General features: G+C 41.8%; 1 protein-coding gene across 1 annotated transcript; it reads left to right on the top strand.

Annotated features, from left to right (window-relative positions):
* Positions 1 to 1,421: 1,421 nt before the first annotated feature.
* Positions 1,422 to 8,272, top strand: LOC113079078 (neuroepithelial cell-transforming gene 1 protein-like). Its single transcript, XM_026251271.1, has 9 exons — positions 1,422 to 1,700; positions 4,363 to 4,638; positions 5,070 to 5,132; positions 5,315 to 5,411; positions 5,491 to 5,567; positions 5,668 to 5,925; positions 6,021 to 6,191; positions 6,316 to 6,502; positions 6,602 to 8,272. Exons 1-9 carry the CDS (start codon positions 1,611 to 1,613, stop codon positions 7,030 to 7,032), a joined length of 1,650 nt encoding a protein of 549 aa, XP_026107056.1. The 5' UTR covers positions 1,422 to 1,610; the 3' UTR covers positions 7,033 to 8,272.
* The last annotated feature ends 1,719 nt before the right edge of the window (positions 8,273 to 9,991 follow it).

Below are 9,991 nucleotides of genomic sequence, written 5' to 3' on the forward strand. Positions count from 1 at the left end.
CAATTTATTACACCGTGTATCTGATAATAAGTCATATGTAAGTTATTTAGGGTTTAAATTAAATCATTATTAAATTATAAAATTATTTAGTTTGTAAACTTAAATATTTCATATATACACACACACATCCACATACATAACTGTAAAGTTAAGTTTGACAGAAAAAAAGTACATACAGACACACACACACACACACACACACACACACACACGGATACATATACAGTTTTGAAAATAGGTAGTATAATAATTTGAATAATATATATTATATATATAACATGTAAATGAACGCAGCTTTATTATCAAATAACCCTGCTTCTCTTTGACCCGTCCACTGAGCAGTGGAAGACGTCCTAATCTAAACACACTAATGCATGTCCTGTTTCACACTCTTGTATTGACACAGGAGGTAGAGTTTCGAGTCTGCACATCGTTCATCTCCATTTGCTTAGCACGCACCCCAACCCTTTCACACTTTTTAACACAAATCTCTCCCAAAACAAGCTGAAGCATCATGCGAGTCCATTTGCACAGCTGAAGTTAACACCTCTGCTGACAGTGTGGGAAGGTAGCAGTAAAAGATTTGGGTCTGTAGTGAACATACCCTTAGTGGCTTTTTGGTCACCCCAATGTGAGGTCAACGGCTGTGCTGTTTTGTGTACGCTGGGAAAAATAGAGAAAGCAGCTTTTGTTAAGCAGGATTTGAGTCAGTTTCTGGTTCGGAGCAGTGAAACTTTTTGATTTATCACACCTCCAATACACAGACAGCCACCAGTGCACTGTGGCTCCTTCAGCCCTGATTGATATTGTAATTGATCATCCCCCCCCCAATGCTAATGAGTGGGTGATAATGACTCAGTTTCTCATCAGACAGATCTATCAAAACAAAGCAAGTATGCCTGTACTTTACACCCTTCATGTAACTCACAGACATACATAAACCAATCCACATTGCAAATAGAAACAGACTTTCTATCACTCACCATAAAGCTGGACTGTTCTCCATTTTATCTTAAAACTTTAAATGTAAACTGGGGAATATGGGAGGTTTGCCTGGTTAGTTTGTTTTAAGGTCCAATATTTTTAACTTAGGGTTTTTGAGAGAGAAAACTAGTTTATGAAAATGAAAATGATTATTTAATAAACAAGATTTTACATAAGGTTTAGAAGCCCTCTAGTTTTATAGACCGTGAAATGTTTTGTTAATACATTTCAGATTTGGTAACATCTAGTAGACTAAATCTTGCTTTGTTGATTTGAGGTTGCAGAGATAGCCAGGTTTTCTCAGACTTTGTTTCTTCAGATTCTTTTACATATCCCCTCCTCTGTCATTGGTGAGTTTACACACTGACTCCGCCCCTTTCAAAACTCTATATATGAGCACTCCCTACCCCTCACATCCCTAGAACAAAGTTAGATTGTTAGAGCACACACACCAAGAGTGTGTTTAGTATTTAGAAAGCTCCGCTCAGGCGGACAATCACGAGTTGGCGGGGGGGGGCAGTTTTAGACCCCTTGTGTTAAATCATATATTTATTTAAGAATCACTTGTGGATTATTGCCGACCCTTGGAAATAACAGAAACCAACCAGTGGATTTTATTGAAAGAAATGGTGGCTTACGATGAACCTTGTGTGGTACCTATCAAACGGACTTTACAGAAGATAGACTACCAGAACCAGACTTACAAAGAACTAGAGGTAAGACCCAAAGGCAATTAATCACAAATTCTGTCCTTTTGTTTGCTTTGCTCCTGGTCTTGCCTGATAAAAACATTTGAGTGCCCTTCACTGTCTTTATCAGCGAAGTCAGAACCTTGCCCTGTTGTTATCTCGTATACACACTTGTCTTTGTGTATGAGAAGTAAGGCACAGGTGTGTTTCTCAAGGGTGAGACTCGAGTGAGTGATCTGCAAATCAACAAGGATAAAGGCTTCTTACCTTTAGTCATAGAGTTACTGGTTTACCTTTTAACTTTTTTTGAAATGGTCTTTGTCGGTTTGTCATTGTGGTGGCAAAAATGTGTGAGAGCTTGCAGAGATGAAGAACATTCCAACTGTCTGAAAGCAATCACAGCCCCTAGCTCATGTGTGTTAGAGCACTGTTCTTATTATTTAGAAATGCATTTAAGACCCAGAAAGAGGCCTTTATCGCACTTCTCTTTTCAGCGGGGTTCTGTTCCTATTTGCGGTTTCATCTCGGATTCGGAAGTGGCCACAGAAATGTTTTAGTTGTCGGGAAGGCGAAAGCAGAAGTAGCAAATTATGAATGAATCAGGAGATTTTTAGGACGTTGTGGCTCAAGGCTGAGGCACAGTTCTTTAAATACAATTTGGTTCTCCTCATTCATTTTTTTTAATTACAAATTTTGTTCGACTCCCAGGGAATCATTTGCATGGCTTGCCAGCAAGAATTTAGATTGAATCTGTCCATCATATGGATTTTGAGGAAAGAACAGTAAAAAAAAAATACCATAGACTTATCCTTTTTAGTGACAGCTAATAATAACAACTAATATTTAATGTACCAATTAAATAAAATATTTAGCATGTTTAGAACAAAAAAAGACTTAATATTATATTACAAAACATATGTTTTCCTTTATTTTGGAGGGCATTCCTAATGGAAAGTTTTATCAGATTTGGCCAACTTCTAGTGACAATTTTGTCCCCAATATAAATTGAAGCAAACACACTCACACATTTCTAAACAGCAGTAGTCTAAAACCTTGGTTCCTGTGGGGGAGGCTTCCCCCTGCTATGTTCTCCCAATTCAACTGCCAGGAGGTCCCCAAGACTCAACACAACCAGACATAGCCACACCATCAGTCTGTCTATCTGCCTACATGTTGCTCTTTCCACTAGATAATCTACAATTTCTAAAAAGGGAGAGAGAGCCGGAGTGTTTATTATTGCAGGGTTTCCCTAAACAGCAGGAAGAGTGCAATGGGCAGCAACAACATTGATTATTTGTTTTGAGCCAATGACAGCTCACACAGGCACTGCTGTGCTCATTTGAATTCAGTTTTTAGCCAGACTGCTTCCTCTAGGTCAATCTCCCCAACATCTTGTGTTTTTGGCCACCGGTAGAGAAGGTTCAGATGTGGTCTTCATGTTTACTTGAATATGTTACAGCAAAGGAAGGGTGGGCAGGCGGATCTGGGTGGTCAAGTCCAGTTGGGCTTGGGCCACAGTTGCAGTTCCTGCTAAAATGAGTTAGATCTGCTCGGCAGCTGTCTCCGCTGGTCAGTGGAATGGTTCCTTGGTTTTGCTTTGCCAAGATGAGAACAACACATCCTTTTAATATGTATATACTTTCAGCAGCTGGGAAACAATCCAGTATTGGAAAATCTATTGAAATGTGCATATTTAAAAAGTGCAAGCACATAGTGCTTTTTGTTCCAACTGTTTGAAAGACGCAAACACTATTTTGATGACAAAGCGCACATTGTTCCAGGAATGGTAGGATAATTTTTCAGTCAGATTTCTAGAGTGTAGGATCAATGTCTCAGACCTCATTTGCTTTGATTCCCCCCCCCCCCCCCCCCCCCCAGTCATTATGGATATAGGGTTTGAGATTGCTCACCTCCCCCTCTTCCAGGGGCTTCAGGTGTGTCGGTCTCTCTCACGCAAGGGCTACAGGGCCTGCCTCAACACGAAGCCATAAACAGTTCTAAATAGAAGAAAGGAGGGAGAGCAGCAGGGTAGAGGGGAGTGGAGTGCACCTTGTTTAAAGACCTGGGTCAAATCTGTAACTCCCCGTGGTGGTCCATATGACCCACATAAATACACACAACCAACAGCTCTTAAACTTCTCCTTGAGAGAGCAAATTTATCTCTGTTAAGTGAACAACCACCCTGATCAGGGGGCCTGTATGCTATAGTTGGGCTATGATGTTGAGTGTGTGGGTCATCAGAGTGGGACAGCTGACTGGAGTCTCCTACATTCCAGTCATACCTCTTAAAACCTTGGGCTCCAGGGTCGCAGTCAGAAAGAGGTCTTTGTTCGTGTTTGTATTTATAATGTATATTTATTTATTTTTTGCTGAGGGGGTCAATCTCACATGACTGGCATAACAGCTGCTCACTCCAGAGGCTGGAGTTTCCACCTAGCTGTCTGTCGCCCAGGAAACACCAATCATCCTGACCTCCGTTTCACCCTTTCACACCCGCAAACTGTGGAGTGTGTATACAGTGACTCTTACAATAGCCTCTGTTTACATGAAGCAGCAACTTGTGCTCTATTCTTGATTTTAGCCTTCTCGTGTTGGCAGTTGTGCAGTTAATTAAGCACTAAGGAATCTGTCGTGATCAGTAGGGGGATGATTAAGTTTTAACGTTTATTTCCATCCTTGTGTTTCATAGGAACCTTGTACTAAGCGTGTGCGGCCTCTCGGCCGAGTGACCTCGCTGGCGAACCTCATCTCTCCCGTAAAGAGTGGGGCCGTCCGACGCTTCGGCCAGACCCTCCAGGCCTCGTTTCGGGGTGACGGGCGGTCTCCGGGCGTGCCCCAGCAGAAACCCTGCAGCAAGGCCGCGGCTCCTACGCCACCCAAGCGACGCAACAGCACACTCTGGTCTGAGACCCTGGACGTTCATCAGAAAGGAACCTTTTCGTCCAAAGAGATTAAGAGACAAGAGGTGAGTACAGTCGGAGCTATGGAATCAGACAGCACTGAGAAACCCAGACTATTAAATCCACTTTCAGTCCCCCTGCCAGACACTACTGAATCAGGGCTGTGTGACTTATTAAACCTAAAGGGCCTGGGGCTTGGAAAGCGCCCTGTTCTTCCTCTCACTCTACCTCTCAGTCTGGCTGTTTTTTTTTGCCGTGTGTTCTTGGCACACAGTCCGGCTCAGAGTCAGACGTACAGTGCTAACACAGACTGGCCAGTCTGACACACAAAGCCTTCACCTCTCATTCACAACTAGAGCTAGCAATCAGACATTACAGCAAACTGTGAACCCCTCAAATATTTCCCACCAAACAAAGAAATCAGATTTGTAGGGGCTTGACTAAAAATATCCCAAAGAAATGATTGGTTACGAATGTGATCCTTTTGTCTTTCCAGGCTATTTTTGAGCTGTCTCGAGGTGAACATGACCTGATTGAAGACCTGAAATTAGCCCGAAAGGTATGTCCATTTCAATGTTTTTTGCTAGAACGTTCAAAACAAACAGACTAAAAAAAGCTCTTTTGCTGTGCTTTGAGTCAGATACGTTGGCTCGCTTCCCTCCTCCATTTATAGCCAAAAATGTCTCTCTGTAAAATTAGACGCTGCTGTTATTTACTCATTTTCTAATTTTTTGTGTCCAGGCTTACCATGACCCAATGCTAAAACTTTCCATCATGACCGAGGAGGAGTTGACAGCCATCTTTGGAGACTTGGATGCTTATATTCCTCTTCATGAAGGTGAATATTGTACACAATATCTTGTTTATTTTAGTATATATGATGACAAATAGTGCTAACTTATTCTTTACCCAATCAGATCTTCTCGCTCAGTTGGCGAAGGCTACTGGCCCAGATGGCACAGTGGGACAGATCGGCAAGATTGTTGTGGACTGGGTAAATATCTCTCTCTCTTTATAGTCTTTTCATTATGAAAGACACATTAGCTGTTGAGCATCGTTAGATTGTTAAGACTAACTCTTGCTTTCCTCCGCAGCTGCCAAGGTTAAATGCGTACAGGGCATATTGCAGTAAGCAGCTGGCCGCCAAAGCCTTGCTTGACCAGAAGAAACAGGACCCAAGAGTTCAGGACTTCTTACAGCGCTGCCTTGAGTCACCTTTCAGCAGGAAACTAGACTTGTGGAGCTTTTTAGACATCCCTCGCTCACGACTGGTCAAATACCCCCTTCTTCTGAAAGAGATTTTAAGACACACACCACCAGATCACCCAGACACAGCAAGCCTTGAGCAGGCGGTAAGTACGACCACAAATCTAGCAACCGTAGGCTTTCAGCTGGAGTCATTTAGGTGACATTTGGTGTTAATGCTGCCTTTGTTCCTTGTCTCCAGATAAGCATCATTCAGGCCGTGTTGGCTGACATAAACATGAAGAAAGGAGAGTCAGAGTGTCAATACTATATCGATAAGCTGGAATATTTGGATGACAGACAGAAAGACCCTCACATAGAGCAGTGCAAGAGCCTGCTTTGCCATGGGGAACTTCGCAACAAAAGTGGCACGGTGAGTTTTTATAAGCACAAAAGCCACCATATTCCGAATAAGGCCATTAGAGGGAAGGAATTGGCTCTCTTTTTGTCTCTTAAACACATGACTGATCGCTCTTTTTCTTTTGCCCACTTTTTAGAAGTTGCATGTGTTCCTCTTCACGGAGGTTCTGGTCTTGACCCGGCCTGTGACGCGGAATGATCGCCATTGTTTCCAGGTGTACCGCCAGCCAATCCCAGTGCAGGATCTCGTATTGGAAGACCTGCAGGACGGAGACGTCCGCGTGGGTGGCTCATTCCGAGGGGCTTTTAGTAATGGTGATAAAGGTAAGGCTGATGCCTCTATAAATACCATGCTGATCACACATTTTCTTTTATTCATTTTTTGTTTCCGTTTGCTCATTGGAATATCTTTTTTCTATTTAGCCAAGAACATCTTCCGGGTACGCTTCCAGGACCCATCTCAGGGCCAGTCCCATACACTGCAGGTCAATGACGTCTTCCACAAGCAGCAATGGCTCAACTGCCTCCGCACTGCCATGTCGAGCCAGAAAGATTCGCCACTCCTCGAGGACGAATCCTTGTCCACCCCTGCAAGTAATGACGTTTGCACCAAACGGCACTCATCCACCATCATCCATATGGAAGAGACAGATGAGAACTGTCCACGGGCCGCGGCCTCCGCCCCTTCCTCCCCCAGCTCAGAGGAGCCCCCGAGTCCCACACCCTCTGCAACCTCCACCCTCTCCTCGTCCTCTTCATCATCTTCAATTTCCACCCACTTCCAGCCCCACAAATCCAAAAAGGACAAGCGTTCAATCTGTTCATTGGGTAAGAGGAAGGAGACCATGGTGTAAAGACTGAACTATCCCAGGGTGCACATGGAGTGGCACCGTGCGGAGGACTTGTATTTATGTGTGTGTATGGACTTTGTGTTTCTACAGCAGTGTTTCTGTGTTACTGTCCACAATGGCAGCTACTATTACCAATCCCTCCCCCGAAAACCCTCCCAGGTCCACGTGGGCCGCACCAGTACCAGAAAGACAGTATTTGTGAGGCGACTGTGTGGATCTCAAGGGATTGAAGACACATCCCGCACACTTTTAATCACCATGCTGATTTGTGTGAAAGCGCAAGATCACACATCTAGTCTTGTTTACTGTTAGTTTGGTAATATTTTTATTTTATTAATATTGATTTGTTTTGTTTTTTGTGATTTAAAGTTTACTTTTTTTTTTTTTTTTTTACTTCAATAAGATATTTACTGTAGCTCTTGTTTGTTTTTATTATAAGCACTGTTTTTAGCTTTTATAAGGGAAGAATACCCACTGATTAAAAAAAAATTAAATATCCAAAGCAACGAATAATTTGTAAAAGACTGATTCATAGCTCTACTGGAAGGCAAGTCTTACAAGTACATTCCCATGAAACAGGTGTTTTATCAGCTCCATTTTATATTTAAATCAGATTGTATAATTATTTATCTGGACAAAATTGTTTGTAGCAATATGATTTTAAACGGTCCAAATGGAAAATTTGCTATTTTGTTCATGCAAAAAAAAATCAAACCTGAGCCGTATGTTTTCCACCCCTGAAAATGATGGATGAATATTTCAATGTAGCATCTTGCATGGAGCTTTACTTGTCGAGTCCTGCCTGTATTATCATGAGAGCCCAGTGCATGTACATGCTTGTCAAAGCAGAAAGTTGATGTAGAAATGGACTGTTGGGTAGAAGAAAAGTTGAATGTTGAATGAGGGCTTGAGAAATGTTGATGTGAGATTTAGAAGGAACTTCGGAATAGAGTTGGAGACAACTAGATGGACTTGATGACTGGCGCTACTATTAGCAACCATTCATTGGCAGTGGTTTGCTGTTATTTTTATTTCCGTAGTGTCTTCATGAAGTAGAAAGGTTTGATACACTGGTTTAAAAACCAAGGTGTTGTTTTGAGAAGGAAAATGAAAGTAGGTTTAGAAGAAATTAACAGTTAAAGAAGGTTAAAGTATGTTATGACTACTGTAAATGTTTGTAAATTAGAAGAAAGGATGTACATTATCGAGAAGGACTGCGGTGGCCTGTGTGTACAGTATGTGGTGTAAAAAGCAACTATTAAAAGAACAATAAAGTCTGTGTAAGATTTGCATCTGACAACTGAGTTCCTTCTCTTCTTCTGATGTAAATTGCTGTTCTACATTACAACCCATTAAACCCATCAAAGTTTTCCAAAGGCATTTGCGAGACATTACAAAACCTAAACTTACATGCCAATGCCGAAGCTATCTTGAAATTGTTTCCATAAATACCAAGGAGACAGGCATTCGATAAACATAAAGCCACAAATTCACCCATACGCAGGTTAATTAGTCAAAGTACTTCTGTGTTTTTCTCCGCTGACAATGAAACACTCAAAAGCGCTTTAAACAAATCCCCTAATGTGGGCCACGTGCCCAAATCATCTTCCATTTTTAGCATTTGGATGATTTTCCTACTCTGAATCTGTGTCTTATCCAGCTCCACTGCCCCAAACCCCCTCGCCATTTTCATCTACAACTTGGAAGCTGCATAAAGTAAGTCCGTATTAAACAAATACCTTCATTTATCTCCGTGAACCCCTTCACTGATGGTATTTGCCTGTGGTAATCTGTTTAGTGGGAGGCCCAAAACAAATGGGCTGTCAGGAGTTACTTAGCACATCCGCTGACGCGCTTTGGAGTCTGGATTCTGAATAACACAATCGCTTTGTTTGTCTGACGGTCAATCAGAAAGCTTGTGTGTGAACGTTGACGACGGGTCTAAAGAATGAGATCGGTTCTTTAAAGCTAATCTCAACCAGTGAGTTCATGGATTGATTTTACGCGCATTAAGTCATTTGGCTCTTGCATGCTCAAAATGGCCTTTCTGTGCTTGGCAAGGCCGCTTTTTAGTGAGTTCAGGTTTTATGGAGAAATTGCCTCATGTCTGCCTTTTAGGGATAAAGGAATTCTCCAAATGTTCGTTCATTTTCCCTGAGGAGGCTGCCTGCTGTTGCAGATTTACTTTATTAAACACTATTAATGTAGACACGTCAGTGAATGGGCGTGAGTATTTACGAGCGAGTCGGGTTTTCATAAAGAGGATCTGTTTTGTGAAGCAACACTACATTGTTCCTCACTGTGAGGGAGGACACACACAGCATTTATTGAGTCTACACTGAAGTCAAACAAACAGATGATGGTCAGTTTACAACTGTGAACAGACCAAACATTTTCCAGTAATTGAGTCTATCCAGAAGGGGTTTGGGAGAGGATGACCTTTTCATAAAACCATTCTTAATATAACAATGTTTAGATCTAAGTTTGTGTGTGAAAACGACCTGATATTACACTAACGAAGACCTTGAAGAGCGCTACATGTCGTCTAAACAACCACTTGAACATTCGCTGAATTGGTGCCTACCCCCTTAAGTCTCTAAACAAATGTAAGGACTCATGGCTCCAGGGTAAATCATGGTTACATAAGTGAATGTGTCTTCACTGTGTGATCGGGGTTATGTAACATTTGACAAAGACTAACAGAGCTGTAATCTTTCAATAAGAAGCTAATGGGTCAACATCTTTATATTGTTATGGATAGTGATGGAGCCAGACCTACAAACCTTGGGTGTAATAGATCTTTGGTTTGGATTACATTCAGGAAATCAGATCTTGGTGGTGTTTTCAATGATATAGTCAAATGGTAAACTGATAATTTTATGATGATCTCAAAGCATTGAAATTGCTTATGTTCATAGCATCAACATTATTATCCTAAAGCTACAGCAGAACGACAAAGGCT

The sequence above is a fragment of the Carassius auratus genome, unplaced genomic scaffold (assembly GCF_003368295.1).
Source record: "Carassius auratus strain Wakin unplaced genomic scaffold, ASM336829v1 scaf_tig00027159, whole genome shotgun sequence".
Classification (NCBI taxonomy): Eukaryota; Metazoa; Chordata; class Actinopteri; order Cypriniformes; family Cyprinidae; genus Carassius; species Carassius auratus.